We start from the raw sequence: 15,980 nt of genomic DNA, 5'->3' as shown, positions 1-15,980 counted from the left end.
TGACGGAGAGGGTACTGAGCTGGGCAGCACAGAGCCCGGTGACAGATTAGTGCTGCCAAGTGCCGACACAGAAGCCATTTGGTGTGGGGAAATGATAGATGCTAACACTAATTTTAAACACAGGCAACCGAATTCCTCCAGACAGTCGCGGCGCTCAGGATTTAGGGCACAGCTGCTGGGTTCAGATAAGGTGTGAAATCAGCCCGGCGTGCGGGGTGTTACTTAATAATGAGCGTCTCGTGATGGATGGGGGTGTCTCAGCGATGTAACCTCCGCATTTGGAGCCTTTCAAATCTCTTGCCATCAATCCCGGTCCCTGCCATGGGGAGCTGGCCCCACCGGGAAGGCCGGGTGGGTGCCAGCCCTGGGGGCACAGGCTGGGGGCACAGCGGGCAGGGCCCCCCCGGCACCCACAGCTGACCCCACTGCCTGCATCCCGGGGGTGAAGCCCCCCCCCCAGCCCCAGCTCTCGCCGGTGCCTCCAGCTTGTCGGGACCCTGCGCCGCAGCCACAGACAGAAGCCCTTTGTGCTCACCCTCCTCGGGCCGGCTGTGCCTTGTCTCAGGACGTGCCCACGAGGACGTCGGCACGGCGAGGGCTGCCATCATGTCACTCGCTGCCTGCACTCGCAGCAACGTGCCCCCCCGCTGCCCCGGGGCGGCCCCATCGGGGGGCAGGGGGCTCTGAGCCACGCGGCGCCAGCCCCAAGTATTTATGGCGAAAGCAATGCTTGAAATGGCAAGTGCTGTGCTTGTCTGTAGCATTTAATCTCTCTTCTGACCTTATAAAAAAATCTCTTTGTGTTGAGATTTTAAATTCAGTTCTTAAATCACCCACTACAGCCTTCACACTGTATTAATTTCTCCTCGAGCAAGTGAGTTTGGTGTCTGCTCTGTTCCAGTGCCACCGGCACCAGGGAGCGGGGAGGACGCGTGGTGCTTCAGCCACGGAAGGAGGAAGAGCGGCGCGCAGGAAGCCAGGCACAGCTGCAGCTGGAGCCCGCGAGCTTCCACAGGAGCTCAACGGCACGTTGCCATTGATTTGGAGGTGATTGCTGCAGAGGTGAAGCCTGGTCAGCTTGCCTCATTATTGTGCAAATTGCTGGAAATGCAAATCTTCGGGTGCACCTGGGGGAAAATGTATTAATAATATTACTCCTGATTAGGGTCACAGGGCACTTTTTGCTTGTACAGTGAAGCCTGGGCTCCCTTTCCTCTTCTGAATCTAATAGTTGGTTTATTTTTATATCAGTGACTTCGGAGTCCTTAGGAGATATTTCATCTTTGAAAATCCTCTCTCGCAATCGCTTGACAAAGCCCCCCCCGAAGCACGGGGCTCCCCTGCTCGCTGCCTCAGGACGGGGGACCTTGCCAGAGGGATCCGGGGCCCAGCCTGGGGATCTCTGGGGGACGTTGCAGGGGGGCGGCAGCTCCGCCTGAGCACAGCACGGCTTGGCGTGGCACAGCTCGGCACGGCTCGGCTCAGCACGGCACCACCAAGCACAGCCCCTGGTCACCGCAGGGTCCGATCCCCCGGTCACTGCAGGGACCGGCCACGGGGCCGGTGGGGACCCGGGGAGAGCCCGTGATCTGCTGAATGTGCACGAGCAGAATGCCAAAGCACCGCTGATTTATTGCTGAGGAAATGCTTAATTTAGGCAATGTATTTAAAGGAACTAATTAGAATTGTATTAATATTTATGGGCCTTATGGAGAAGCTGATAGTCACTATTTGCGGGTATTAACTGTTATCTTATGCCAGGCAGGACCGTGGTGTTCGGAGGCGACTTTAATTGTGGTGAGGGCAATCAAGATCTCACCCAAAGCCTGTGACAACAGCCAGCCTGGAGCCGCACATCAGAGCCACGTCTGCAGTGATAATGAACATCCGCTGGAATTAATAACCCTGCCCGCCCGTCCCCCCCAGACACCTCCCCAGCGAGGACGAGCGCAGCCGCCCGCTCAGGGCCGTGCTGCGGGCGATGGGGCCGGGGACGTTGGGGTCCCGTCACCCTCCGGCCCCCAGCGGTGGGGGGGAGCCGCCCCCGGGGCTCAACCGCGGTGCCTCATCCGCACACCCTGCACGTGTGTGGAAGGAACAAGCACGGTGCCCGGGCTGGACACGATGCCTCCCGGTCCTGCCGGTGCTCCCGTCCGTCTGTCCTGCAGACAGAGGCCAGGGAGCTGGGGGGGGCTGGCAGGTGGCCCCCGCAGCCCCCAGCTCGAGCGCTGCCAGCTCCCTGCCCGCACGCCCGACCTCTCGCTATAGCAAAGTTCACATCAATTTTCCTTCCCCTCATTTGTCTGTAAACCATGAAGAAAAATCACCGCCGTCTGCCCACATCAGGCCGCCGCGGTGATGTATGGCTGTAATAAAAACCCCATTTTGGGAGGCCGCCTTCCCTGTGCCGCCAGCCGGCACGCCACGCGTGGCCGCGCCGCTGGCCGGGGCTGCGCCGCATGGCAGGGGGCCAGGGCTGCCGCCAGCCCGCAGGCAGCCAGCGCCCGCCGCGGCCCCCCCGTCCGCCCCCGTCTCGCCCGGCCGGAGGCCCCGTTATGGATGGCAGCTATTAGAGCTGCAATCGAGCCGCGCGCTGCGGAGGCGGCCGGGCAGCCGCTGCCGCCAGCCCCCCAAGAGCCGCACTGATGGGGGCAGCGCAGACAGGGGGGTGCTGAGCGCGGGGTGGCAGCGGGCAGCAGCCCCCCCCCAGCCCCCTGGCACCGCGCGGTGCTCGATCACAGCGCCGCGATGACTTGGCCCTGCAGCCCCGCACGTTCCCTTCTCCTTTCCCTTCCCCGTGCCCGCCCCGTGCCTCGGAAGCACAGCTCCAAGCGTGTGGGCTGGGGTCCCTGCGCTGCGCCCGTTGCCCTGGGCTGGCACCAGGACACTGGGTGCTGGCACCGGGACACCGGGGGCTGGCACTGGGACACCGGGGGCTGCCCCCGGGCTTCCAGCCCTGCACCAAGGAGCAACCGCAGCACAGGCTGGGGCTGAGCAGGAGCCAGGAGAGAGGGAGCTGAATAATAAATGGGCACTTTCAGGAGGTTTTCGTCTTTTCTGTTTCAAGTTCCTCACCATCTCTGTGTGCAGAGCTTGCCAGTGGTCAGAGCTGGCATCGCGTGGGGAGGGCACAGGCACAGCGGTGTCTGGGTGCTGCAGGTCTGACACACAGCACAAGCCCACCCCCTGCGCTCCCGAAAGCACCTCCCCGAGGCATTCCCTGTGCCCAGCCCTGGGCATCGCCCGCCCATTTGGCACCAGCCCCTGGTGTCCGTGAGCGATGCCCGGCTCTCCCACTGCCACTCCGTGGCCGGGGCCCCACACCCCAGCAGCTCGCCTGCCTGGACAGCAGCCCTCGTGGCAGCACAGCACCGCCAGCCCTGGTCTGTGGTGGGGTCGGGGGGCTCAATCCCATCCCCACACCCTCCCCAGGATGTAGGGGGAGCAGGACGGCGCTGGGGAGCACGAGGCCTCATGGTGCCACTGGCAGCCCCTGGACGCGGTGGGAAGGCAAGAGAGAGATGGCAACGATGCTGCAAGCCAGGCATCCTGGCGGCTTTATTGAGAGGGCAGGGTGCAGTGGCCGGCCCCGCTGCAGACCTGGCCGGGCCGCGGCATCCCCTCGGGGTCACTCGGTGGCTCTCCCTGGGAAGAAAGGAAGGGCAGTGAGCGGGGCGTGCAGGCAGGGCTGAGGAGCTGTGGGGGCTGGAGGACAGCTCGCCCCCAGCACATTGACCCCGGGGCTGCCCCTTCTCCAGGCCCCAGCCCAGCAGGGAAATGGAGCGGGCGCCCCGAGGAGGCAGCAGCATCTCGTGGCCCTGCTGTTGTGCCACGCCAGGGCCGCAGCCTCCCCAGAACCCCACAGTGCCAGGGGAAGGGAGCGGCCACGGCTGCCGTTCAACCACCAACAGCCCCAACCGCCCGCGGCTGTGCTAGGAAACAAGTGTCACAACCCAGCGAGCACCCACAGGGTGCTGCCTCCCCCCCCACGGGGGCACTGCCAGCCTCCCCCTCCAAGCCTGCTCTCCCCAGTGCACGCCTCGTGCCAAAAGCACTTGGCACAGAAACGGGAAGGCAACCTGCAAGGAGCGCGCCTTTTTCGTCCCTCCTGTGCGGGCTGAGAGCCTAGGATTGGCAGGTTTCATATTTTGATAATCAGGCTGCAAAATTATTATTCCTAACAGTATCGCCTAGTTCTCACCAAAGACAAGCCCCGCTCCCAGGACGGAGCTGCGTGCTGATTGAAATCACCGAGCAGAAGCGCGCGGTGGCCGGGTGAGCGCAGCTGCTGCCTCCCTGCTGTGGTCCCACTGCGGCACAGCCCGGCTGCAGCAGGCGGGTGGGGAGCGGGAAGGGGCTCGGGGCTGCCCAGCCACCCGCAGGCTCGAGACCGACACCGCCGGGGAGAGCCGACCCCAGGCACCAGTGGCATGGGGAGCACCGGGAGGCGGGGAGGGGTGGGTGGCCCCAGGACCACCGCGGCACCGGGACCTGCGAGGGTGCTTTCAGCGGGTTCACGTGGGGCAGCTCTCGGCAGCAGCCGCCTGCACGCTCCGTTGCCCTTCAGAACTGCTCGGCCCCCGCCCGCGCCTCCCCGGAGCTGGCTGCGGAGCAACGCGGCTCCACGCTCCCACCCTGCCACCGGCCCCTGCTCCGCCTGGGCAGGAGCAGCCCAGTCCAGCCCAGTCCAGTCCAGCCCAGCCCAGCGCCCTCCTCTCACCCCTCTGGCAGGCCCGCTGGCACTCCTTCAGGGTCTCGAAGTTGTTGGCGTTCCCTCTGCAGCCGCCGTACAAGAACACCCGGCACGTCCCCGTGGCAGGGTTGTAGGCGTAGCGATAGAAGTGTCCCCTGCAGGGGCCGTGCTCCGGGGGCAAGTGGCAGATGTCGCTTTGGAGCACGGGGCTGGCGACGAGAGCAGGACACTGGCGGCAGCCCCAGCCCCAGCCCAGCAGGACGGCAGCCGGGTTGTAGCTGCTACGTCTGGCCGGAGGCACGCAGTTGCGGCTGCAGCCCGTGAAGCAGCACTTGTTGCTGCCGGGACAATCGGTGTCGTCGCTGCAGGTGTTGTTGCAAGCGACTAAGGTCTGCAGCACCTTTCTCTTGGGGCAGACGCCTGGTTTGGCTGTGGATAAGGAGAAAGACTCGTGTCCGCAGGGTCTGTCCGGGCCAACCCCCCCCATCCCGCCAAGCCCCTGGCCACCCTTACCTGGCACCGGCCGCACGCAATGGACGTGGCAGCCCATGCTGCAGCACTTCTCGTTGCCCTTGCAGTCGCTGTCGCTGCCGCACTCCACCAGGCAGATGGTCATCATGTCAGGGTCCAGCCGGGGGCAGAAACCTGGCTTTCCTGGGGGTGCCCGGTGGGGTCAGGGCCCTGCCAGTCCCTCCCCGCCCGCGCCCACACCCAGCCCAACCCAGCCCCAGGTTCTGCAGGCAGGGAGCAGTGGGCACCCCTGGGTCCCCCCACCAGAGGGGCTGAGAGTGGGGGAGGTGGCGCGCAGGGGCCCCGCACCAGCCCTTGTGGGGGATGCCCCCACAGGCAGAGCTCGGAGGAGCCCAGACCAGCGCATCCCAGCCCCGTGCCAGGACGGGGTGCAGGGGTTGGCAGGACCCAGCTCAGCCCCCACCCAGAGAGCAGAGCACAGGCTCCCTCAGGGCCACAGGGGGCTGCCGGGGGACGGGACCCCCTCACCTCCAATGGGGAGCCTGCACTCTTGTCCACAGCCGTTGCTGCAGCAGCGTTCGCTGCCCGGGCAGTTGTCATCCGTAGAGCAGAAGTAGCCGCAGGAGCTTCCGGGGGTCCTCCTGGGCGCAGGGCACTGGCCAAGCTTCCCTAGGAGGGCGAGGGGGGTGGTTACAGCAGGCAGGCAGAGTCCCCAGCCCAGGCACGGCCCCCAGCCCGGCCCCTGCGGCCAGGAGCAGCTCTGCCCCGCAGCAGAGAGCAGGTCTCGTGCTGCCCTTGGCACCCAGCGCCCGGCAGCAGCGTGGGTACACGACGCGTTGCAAAGCGCCTGCTGGAAGCGCCGCTGCTGCGAGAGCCGCCGGAGATGCCCCAAACCCGCCACCACCCCTTATTCCGGCACTGCAGCACCAGCCCCCCGTTCTGCCTTTGGCGTCTAGAGCAGGCTTTCCCCTCGTCCCGGCAGTGGGGACGGCCCGGTCTGGACCCGGCGCCACAGCCCAGCTCCGACCCCACGGCCGCGCCCTGACCGGGGGGCGAGGGGCAGAGGCTCCGCAGAGCGATCGAGGCGTTGGGGTCGGAGAAGCCCTCGGAGGCCGCCCGCTCCAGCCGTGCCCCCGCCGCACGGCCCCGCGGGCTCACCCGCCAGGACGAGCTCCGAGTCCGGCCGGCACTCGCCCCGGGGGGCCAGGAGGGCCACCAGCAGCACCAGCGACAGCAGCGGCAGCAGCGACCCCGGCTTCATGGCGCTGCCCTCGCAACGCCCGCGCCCCGCGGAGCTTTTGTAGAGCCCCGAGCCCTGCCCCGGGCCTTGCGCAACGCGCGCCGGGCTCCTGCCCCTCCCCGGCACGGGGCAGCGCCGGACAGCACGGGGCACGGCACGGCACGGCACGGCACGGCACGGGGCACCGGCACGGGGCACGGCCCGGCACGGGGCACGGCACCGGCACGGGGCACGGCACGGCACGGCACCGGCACGGCACGGCACGGCCCGGCACGGCACGGACATGACACGACACGGGGCACGGCACGGCACGGCACGGCACGGGGCACGGCGGGACACGGGGCACGGCACCGGCACGGCACACGGCACGGCACGGGACGTGGCACGACACGGGGCACGGGACACGGCACGACACGGGGCACGGACATGACACGACACGGGATGTGGCACGACACGGGGCGCGGGACACGGGGCCGGCCCGGCACGGGACACGGCACGACACGGGGCACGGACAAGGGACACGGGGCAACACACGGGACACGGGGCACGGGACACGGAACAAGGGACACGGGACACGGCACGACACGGGATGTGGCACGACACGGGGCACACGGAACAAGGGACACGGGGCACGGCCCGGCCCGGGGCACGCCTCGGCCCGGCCCGGCCCGGGACGCCGCCCGTGGCACGGCTCAGCACGGGCGGGCTCAGCGCGGGGCCGGGCGGAGCCGAGCAGCGCCCCCGCCGCCCCCGCGCCCGCTTTGGCGGAGCAACAGCCTCACCTGGCGGCTGCCGAGCGGGGCGCGGGCGGGGAGCCCCGGCAGCCCCGCGGGCACGGCTCGGCTCGGCACGGCCGGGACGGGGCACGGGGCACGGGGCACGGGGCAGGGCAACGTGGGCGGCCCCGCGGCCCGGGGAACCCGCAGGAGCCTCACGGCACCGCGAGCTGCGGGGCTCGGGCACGCGGCGAAACGCCCCCGTTAGCCGCCCCGCCCGCCCCGCTAACGGCGGCCCCGGCCCCGCAGCCCCCCGAGGACGAGGGGGAGGCTGCGGGCAGCGCCCAGCCGGGAGCCGCAGGAGCGGTGCCGCTGCGGGGGCGGAGGCGGCGCGGTGCTGGGCGGGCTGGGCGCGGGGCCGGGGCCGGGGCTGCGCGCACGGCCGCGGGCTCCTTGCCGCGGGTTCCCTTTGTTTCAGCTCCAGCAACGAGCGCGTTTGGCCGCTCGAAGGGTGAATGACGCAAACAGGAATTTCCGAGCAGGGAAATAGGCCCGGGAAGGTGTAACCCTCCCGTGAGACAGCTGAGATCGTGCCGGCCCCAGCACAAAGATGCCTGTTTTCGGGTGGGCTGAGAAGAGCCCAGGCGGGGAGCGGTTCCCCCCCTCCCACGCACCTGCTCCCCGGCCGAGGCCCCGCTCTCCATGCGCAGCACCGCACCTCTGGCACGCCGCACCGGGGGGGACAGAGAACGAGCCCCTTCCACCGAAGCCCCGTCCACCTGGCCGAAGCCAGGGCCTGCCCCTCTCCATCCACCGCAGCCTCAGGCTGCCCCCACGGCGCCTCTTTGCAGCCCCACCCGCCCAGCTGCACCCCCAAACCCGCACCCCCAAACCTGCACCCGGCCCCGTGGCCGGAGCTGCCACCTGCAGCCCCCGCGCACCCACAGCCGTGCTGGGGGCACTGCTCTCGGTGCGCGCGCCTCGTTTCCCAGCCCCTGTGCGGCTCCTGCTTGCCGAGCCCAGCGAGCCGGGTGCCTCTGCCCGTGGGCAAGCGCCGCCACCACCAGCAAGAGGAGCCTGGGGGCGGATCGGCCGCAGCGCCACGTGCAGTGCCTGGCGGGGACACGAAGGTCGCGGGCAGGGACATGGGGTTCCTGCGTGGGTCTGCGCACCCTCGGCAGCATCTCCCACCGCAGAGACACGGGGCGCAGCAGCAGCAGTGCCGCAGGGCCCAGCAGGCTTGGAGCACACCCCGTCCTCGGCACTGCTCACCCTTCGCACGCTTGGCTGCGCCGGGCTCCCTGTAATCTCCCCGCGCCGTTAACCTCGGGCGTCCCCTCCCAGTCGCAGGTGTCTGGAGGCAGCAGTACGCACCCTGGGGCAGCCCCTGCGGCCGGCATCCGCCTTGGCACCCGCGAGCCTCCCTGCCTGCTGGCTGCCCCACTCCTCCCATCCCTGCGCATGGCCGGGTGAGCGGCAGCCCCGGTGGTGACCCCGCCGCAGCACCCAGCCGCGCCGTCTGCCGGGACATGGCCCCGCCGCTGCCCGCGCCCAGCCCGCCGGCGTGACGGCACCCAGCCCGCCTGTCCCCGCACAGGAATGGTGCACGGTACATGGCACAGGGTGAGTGGGTGCTCCCAGCCTCGCACGTCACACCAGCTTCCCACGCTCTGCTCCCCCTGGGGCCATGCTCACCGATGAGGAGCCGGTCACCCGTGGTTCTGCGGGCGGAGGCAGCTGGATGGGGGAAAGGGACCAGGCTGGGGCACGCAGGCGCCAGCTCTCCAGGGTGGGCACAGCCCTGGGCAGACCCCCAGCCGCTCTGTCCCAAAACGCCCCTGTGCCATGCGGCCATCACGGCCATCACCTTGGGGTGAGTGTCCTTCTACAGTCCCACACCAGGTTCCTGTCCCATAAGCTTGTCTCAGCTCTTTCCAAACCTGGGCAACATTTGACATCTGCAGTGATGAGTCCCACAGCTCTGGCGAGGAGACTGCTCTTTGTTGGCTGCCCTCCTGTCCCCTCCGTCACCTCTTCTCCAAGCTGGAGACCTCCAGCCCCTTCATCTGGGCTTCCTGGGGCCCTGGCTCACGGCCCATGTTTCCCCCGAGGGCAGGATGCCTGTTGGGTGCTCATGTCCCCACCCTGGCTGCAGCCTGGCTGCTGGGGCTGGGATGGGGCCATAGTAAATGATTTCTCAGGTAATAGCACGACACAGAGCTGCTGCTGCCTCGGGCACAGCTGCGAAACGCACTGAGAGTTTCAGTACCCAAAGGTTATGTGCGTGGCAGCCCCTCCCCAGCCCCGCGCAGATATAAACCCCTGCTGACCCGCGCCAGCCATCGGCGTCCTCGGGGAGCACCATGAAAGCCGCCAGCATTTTGCTTGTGGGTATCCTTGCCCTGTGCGCGCAGCTGCAGCCGGCTGCCACGGCCACCGGGAACATGGGTGAGTGCAGGGGTCCCCGTGGCTCTCGGGGTGCCGCAGAGCGGGGCGCTGCGGGGCTGGCACAGGCTGGGCTCCCACGCCGGGCTGACGGCTGGGCGAGCAGGTAGCACCATCGCGGCGGTGCAGAGCCCGGGCACCCGTGACGGGCCGGGGCCAGGCACTGCCTGCTGGCTCCGCAGCCCCGAGGGGGGCCACCAAGGTCTGTGCCGTGGGGGCAGCGCAGGGGCGAGGAGGGCTTGGTGACCGTGGGAGCACGGAGGGAGCCCTCCTGCCCGTGGGTGCACCTCGATGGGTGGCACAGCCGGCCCCAGAGGGGCAGAGAATTCCCCAGGCGTCAGCCTGTGAACACAGCTGTCCTCCACCAAGGAAGCCCCGGAGCTGCAGATTGCCAGAGCCCGGAGGAGGGGCTGCCACCCGCTGCTGTGGGAAGAGCTGGTTGGGGTGCAGGGCTGCTGCCTCCGAGCCCTCCGCCAGGATCCTGCCCAGGACGTGCCTTGGCACAGGGCTGACTGCCAGAGCCTCAGGGAGCCCCTGAACTGTCGGGGCTGTCCTCAGCCTCTGTCGAGGAAGCACCTGGCGGAGCCGGGGCAAGGACGGCAGCATCCCGAACGCGGTGCGTGGGCGACGGGAGCCAAAGTATTTCTGTCTCCCGGAAAATGATGCCGACTGCGTGGGCTGGAGCCAGCGCAGCTGCTGGCCCTGCCACCCAGCCTGACACCAGCACGCTCAGTCCCTCTCCAGCTGCTCCTGCTGGCTGCAGGCAGATCCAGCCGGAGCAGGCGCTCAGCAGAGTCCCACGGGGGTCAAGGTATCACCTCCAGGCAAACCTGCAGGCACCTCACCCTGCTCCCCACGGCTCCCTCCGTGGTTTCTTCCTTGTCCCCTGCCACAAGTGCATTTCTGGGCTCCCGTCTGCTCCTGTCCTCCATGGTGGTGGCTGCTGTGGCGCAGCTTGTCTGCTGGCATCTGCACGTTCACAGCCCTCCAGCTCCGTCTCCCTCACCACCAGTACCCAGGAAGCCCCGCGCTCCGCAGACTTTACGAGCCAAAGGCAACGATAAGAGCAGTTATAGGATCAGCCAACTGAACAGAGTGATAAACCTCAAAGGCAGGCGCTGCTGGCAGCTCCAGCACAGGTGCAGCGGCGTGGATAGTGGTGGGTCCCTGGAGCTGCTGGGTGGGCAGCACTGGACCTGCAGCAGCGCGCTGTCCCCTGCCCGGCCCCCGCTGTGCCCAGCCCCGGGAGAGCCCCCTTTGGGTCGGCCGGGCTTCGTCCCTGCGCAGCACAGGGCAGGGACGCGCTGCTCCCTCAGCTCGGTGTCGGGGGCAATGCTCACATCGCCGAGCTACCACCCCCGTCCTGCCCCGGCCTCCGGAGCGCCGTGCCCCTGGCACGGGAGCCAGCGGCTGCAACAAGGCCGCCTTTATTCGGGGAGCTCCTTTGTTTCCGCCCTGCAGTCTGCCCGGGGCTGGGAGCACCGGCTCAGAGCCGTTCCCCGCAGCGCATCCCCAGCGGGGCCGGGCCGCAGGCGCTGCAGGAGCACCTCCGGCTGCACTGCCCGGCTGTGCCGCGGGCGGTGGCAATGCGGCAGCCGCCTGCCCTGCCCAAACCCCAGTGCCAAAACCCTCTTTGGTGGCCAGAGCCCTGCTCAAAAGCCATCCTCAGAGCTCAGACCGCCCCTGCACGCAGCCACTGTGCGGTGAGAGCCCGCAGGGCGCGGGCTGATGGCCGTGACCCTGTCCCCGCTGCGCCCCAGGGCTGCCCCCGCTGCAACAGCGATGAAAGGCAGCGAGCGTCCCGCAGGCAGCGTGGCACTGGTGTCAGCTCCGGCTCCTGTTACTGCATAAACACCCACGCTGGGGAGGGGACCGCAGGCAAACGCAAACAGTTACTGATTTACTGTAGCTCCACACCTTGCTGCATTGTTGACTGTGGGGTTAAATTACTTGGAAACAGACACTGGTCGAGACAAACAGCTCGTGACCTTGGAGCGGGGACCACCTGAGCCCACGCAGCCCTGCGCCTGCACGGGGCTCCAGGATGCTCCAGCCCAGAGCTGGGGCTGCCTCTTGAGCCACCCGACGCAGTGCTGAGGGCACATCCCCGCAGGAGGGCCCCGCTCGCACCCCGCACCCTGTGGAGGAGAGGCCCAGCCTGGGGCTGTACCCGGGACAGGGCCGGGGAGGCTCTGGGTGCCCCCCTGGCAGAGCGCGTCCAGCCCAAGCCCTGCAGCCAGGCAGCACTGGCACCGTGGAGGGGCACTCACGTCGTACCCCCGACTGAGCCAAATGCTCTGAGCCAAAACTGGCAGCTGTGAGCAAAGGGTCTGAGGTCCTTGGGGCCCCCAGCACAGTGCTGGACCCTGAGGGAATTAAACCCACTGCCGGTAGCGCTTGTAGATGACCACGAAGTGGCTGAGCGGCAAACACTGATGGGGGCCGGGCAGCCACACGGGGTGATTTCGATTGCTTGGCTCGCTGGGCCTGGTCAAACACAGCCTGGCTTGGTGCTGCCGAGCACTGCCAGCTACCCAGGAATGCCGACAGCTGGCGTACGGGCTGCAGGAGGGTGTGCGGCAGGGGGGGCCTGGGGCTGCTCAGCCCCCGCACCGCCGTGCCTGCAGCACCGTGCCTGCAGCACCATGCACACGGGGGGCTCGCTCCCTGCCAACCAACCCCCCAGCAGTGCTGCCACCAGGCCAGGCTGAATCCCCGGGGCTGCTGGAGGCCACGGGCGCAGCGGGGAGCTGCGGGACAGGGTTGTGTTGGGGTGAGAGGGAGCTGCAGGAGTGGCACGAGCGAGCCCCGCGTGCCGGGCGCCTTCCCGGAGGAGGTGCAGGGCAGCCTGAAGGGCTCTTCACTCAAGTAACGAAAAGCTGCACAACAACAAGAGGCTGGAGCAGCAGCCGGGTGAGCTGCAGGGGCAGCAGAGCCGCAGCCCCGAGCGCGCTGCCAGCTCCTCTCCGCCGCAGGGCAGCAGCAGCCCGGGCCGGGGGCTGCACCCGAGCATGCGGCTGCTGCTGGGGCGGCGACGGGACAGGTCGGGGCGCGGGTGCCGCGTGCCCCACGCCTGCTGCCGTTACCAGCGCAGCCCGGCCGCGTGCTGCGGGACCAGCACCGCCTCGGAACGGGGCCACCACCGCTCAGCGCCCCGCAGGACCAGGGGCCAGGGGCGGCCGGGGGCTGCCGGCGTGCCGCAGCGGGCGATGCAGCGCGCGGCGCTTGGCGGCTGTTCCTGCCGGGCAAGTTTTCTGCGAGACGCCCGCTCTGCTCGAGGCTTCTACTTCCTGGTCGGCAGCCAGGAGCGAGCAGATACCTGATACTTGGGGATTGTGCAACGGCACGAAGGGGGAGCCTGGCCAGGCCAGTTCCTTATGAGCCACCCGGAAGGCAGTCCCCTCCCGCCTGGCCGGCCCCACCTGGAGAGGAGCTTAAAGCCCAGCGGGGTGGCCCTGCACGCGCAGAGCCGGCTCCCCTGCACCATGCCCAAGGCCAGCAGCGTGCTCGTCCTCGCAGGGCTCCTGGTTCTCTGGGCAGAGCTGCCGCCAGCATCCGCCCAGAATGTCACGAGTGAGTATGAGCGCACAGCCCCGGCCCCGTGCGAGCAGCCGGCATCGCTCCCGGCCCCAGGGCCTGCCTGAGATGGGGTCCAGGTCCGGAGACCCCGGCCAGCGCCCGGCAGGGCTGTGCTCAGCAGCATCCCTGGCGCCAACCCAGGGGCTGGAAGCAGCATCTCCCGCCTCCAGACGGCAGCCCTTGCCCTGCTGCAGGGCCAGCAGCCCCGTGCCCACCCACACCGTGTGCCTTTGCCTTTCAGCGAAAGCCGGCGTGTGCCCAGACCCAGCGACAGAGGAAGCGAACTGCACAGTGGGGTGCCAGTCCGATGGCGACTGCGAGAGCACCCTCAAGTGCTGCCCGGCGGCCTGTGGCAAGGCCTGCCAGGAGCCCAACGGTAACGGTCCCCTGCCCCAGCCCCGGGGCTGCTGCAGGCCCTCCTCCCGGGAGCTGACAGCACCGGGGCTCCCGGGGCTTGGCAGCAGCGTGGGCCTGGGTGCCCGTTGTGTCTCTGGCTGCAGCACGGCTGTGGGGCCCTGCGGGATCAGGGTGTGCTCCAGCGGTGCGGCCGCCTGGCACAGCGCACCCCCTGCCCCGGCTGGCGCCGGCCACGCTCGCCCCTTCCTCCTCCCAGCAGCACGGGGGGGCTCTGAGCAGCCTCCCCAGGCACTGCCGGGGCTGGTGCAGAGGGCAGGGGAGCCTGTGCCTGCTCCCCCTCACACCCTCGGGGACCGCTAGCTGCTCAGCCACGTCAGCCCAGGACGTTGCACTATTCCACCTCCCGACCCTGAGCCTGGGGAGCGTCTCGCAGCAGCACCACCCCCAGCCCTGCACCAGACATGGCCCTGCAGCCACCTGCTGGAGTACGCTCACCGTGCCGGAGAGCGGCCTGGGCAGACGGACACAGGATTTGGGATGTGATGGTGATGCGTTGTGATGTGATGCAAGTGCTCGGATGTGAACCAGAGGCTGTGGCACCTCCATCGCCTTCTGCAGGGACAGAGCTGGCTCAGCTGTGCCGCAGCAGAGGACAGCGCGGTGCGGAGCTGGGAGCCCAGCAGCAGGCAGCAGCAGGCAGGGGGCGGCACAGCAGGAGCCCCACACGGTGCAGGCTGCCCGTGGGACACGTGCCCCCACGGAGACCCAGGCTGAGGCCATGCACCACGAGAGCCCGGCTGGGGCTCTCTGTGGCAAAAGCAGGGGAGAGTGGGGCTGAGGCACCGCTGGGGCCCCGTGCCGTGGCTCCGTGCTCTGTGCCAGCCGTGCCCCCGAGTACGGGGCTGAGCGTGGGGACTGCCACACCGTGTGGGCAACTCTGTGCGTCCCCAGGGTTTCCAGGCTGGTGGCAGTGCCAACGGGCAGAGCTGCGGGCTGGGAGAGCCCTCAGCCCGCGCTGGGGTCCCTCCGCTGCAGGTGTCGGCGGGCAGGGTCGGGGCCGTGCCCGTGGCTCCGGGAGCTGCAGCGCCCAGCCCTGCCCCTGCTGCCGCGGCCGGTGGGTCTCACGCTGCGCCCTTCCCATTGCAGAGAAGCCCGGCACCTGCCCACCTGTGAAGCCAGGGATCCCCATGCTGGGGCTCTGCGTTAACCAGTGCAAGACGGACTCCAACTGCCCCGGGAGCCTGAAGTGCTGCAGGAATGGCTGCGGCAAAGTCTCCTGCGTGACTCCCTTCTACTGAGGTCAGTCGGACACCCGCCCAGCCCCGGGGCTCCTGTGGCACGGGACCCGCTCCCCCATCCCCCTGACAGCCCTCTGCTCCCTTTGCAGGCACAGCCTCCTCCTGCCAGCCCAGCCACAGGGAAGCTGCTGCCCGACGCGATGCCCGCACATCCAGGCCCCCCCGCGCCCTCCTGCCCCCTGGCTGGGCTCCCAGCTCAGAGCCTTCAGCCTCAGCTTCCTCCCTGGGGCCCGGCTCGGGGCGCGCTGCAGCCCCCCGTGCTCTCACCAATAAAGCAGCCTCTCCCTGCTGCACTCGTGGCCGCGTCTCCATCCCGCTGCGCTCCTGGCCAGGCAGCTCCACTGCTCCTGGCCTCGTCCTGCCTGAATGTGCCCGAACCGGCACAGCTGCTGCTGCTTGCTGGCAGAGGTGGCATCTGGAAGGGGCTCACCAGACAATCGCCCACCCCAAGCCAGCGCTGTTCCAGCAGCCCAGGGCTCTGGGCCAACCCAGACCCCATTTCTCCAAGGGTCCCCAGCCTGTGCCCCTGCCCAGGGCTGCCCCCCAGCTGCTCTGACATCCACCCCCCCGCCTGTTAGCAGACGTGCTCAGAGAGGGCCACGAGGTGCAGCGGAGCAGAGCTAATCTCTGCTCTGCGGTGGCATGGGGAGGTGGGAATGTGTGGCACGGGGACGTGGGTGCTGCTGGTGCGCGCAATGGCACGAGCATCTCCCAGCCCTGCTCCACGTGCTCCCAGCCCTGCAGCAGAAATCTGCCCGTGGCAGGAGCCTGAAGGAGCCACGGGCAGGGAACCCCACACGTCCCTGCCCCATCCCTGCCCGAACCTGCCCTTGTGCTGCCCCCACCCCTGCCCCATCCCTCCCCAGCCTGCTCAGACCTGGTCCCCGCTCCTGCTCCTGCCCTGCTCTCCTGTGCACCTTGCAGCTCCCCGCAGGAGCCCTGGCTCCCTGCCCCTCTCACGGCCACCCTGCTCCAGCTCCCAGAGCCAGCGGGAGCTGAGGAGCCCCCAGACCAGCCCAAAGGGTCCCACAGGATCAGGTGGGCACTGTGGGGACAGCACGCACAGACTCCCCCAGCTCTCCCACGTCCTGTTCCCATGCTGGGGATTTGCAGGGAGCAGGGTTTGGGGAGCGCCTCCCACATCCCCCGGGCTGGCTGCTCGCGGGTCACCGGTGACCTGG

The 15,980-nt window shown here is 68.7% G+C and overlaps 2 protein-coding genes across 3 annotated transcripts; one reads left to right on the top strand and one right to left on the bottom strand.

Annotated features, from left to right (window-relative positions):
- Nucleotides 1–3,529: 3,529 nt before the first annotated feature.
- On the bottom strand, nucleotides 3,530–6,480 carry LOC106047166 (whey acidic protein-like). The gene is made up of 5 exons (XM_048050585.2): nucleotides 6,323–6,480; nucleotides 5,693–5,833; nucleotides 5,207–5,347; nucleotides 4,721–5,122; nucleotides 3,530–3,645 (listed from the first exon to the last, which is right to left on the bottom strand). The coding sequence occupies exons 1-5, from the start codon at nucleotides 6,423–6,425 to the stop codon at nucleotides 3,629–3,631; spliced, it is 804 nt and encodes a 267-aa protein (XP_047906542.2). The 5' UTR covers nucleotides 6,426–6,480; the 3' UTR covers nucleotides 3,530–3,628.
- A 2,963-nt stretch (nucleotides 6,481–9,443) lies between these two features.
- On the top strand, nucleotides 9,444–15,088 carry LOC106047137 (WAP four-disulfide core domain protein 2-like). Of its 2 annotated transcripts, none has more exons than XM_066978385.1 (4): nucleotides 9,444–9,568; nucleotides 13,386–13,520; nucleotides 14,648–14,800; nucleotides 14,889–15,088. In XM_066978385.1, exons 1-3 carry the CDS (start codon nucleotides 9,484–9,486, stop codon nucleotides 14,797–14,799), a joined length of 372 nt encoding a protein of 123 aa, XP_066834486.1. In that variant the 5' UTR covers nucleotides 9,444–9,483; the 3' UTR covers nucleotide 14,800; nucleotides 14,889–15,088. The 2 variants fall into 2 exon arrangements, with proteins under 2 accessions (XP_066834486.1, XP_047906606.1); XM_048050649.2 differs by lacking the exon at nucleotides 9,444–9,568 and adding an exon at nucleotides 12,898–13,138.
- The last annotated feature ends 892 nt before the right edge of the window (nucleotides 15,089–15,980 follow it).

This window comes from Anser cygnoides, chromosome 16 (assembly GCF_040182565.1).
Source record: "Anser cygnoides isolate HZ-2024a breed goose chromosome 16, Taihu_goose_T2T_genome, whole genome shotgun sequence".
Taxonomy (NCBI): Eukaryota; Metazoa; Chordata; class Aves; order Anseriformes; family Anatidae; genus Anser; species Anser cygnoides.
Note: the sequence above shows the minus strand (reverse complement) of the source record. Positions and strands in the feature narration are given on the sequence as shown.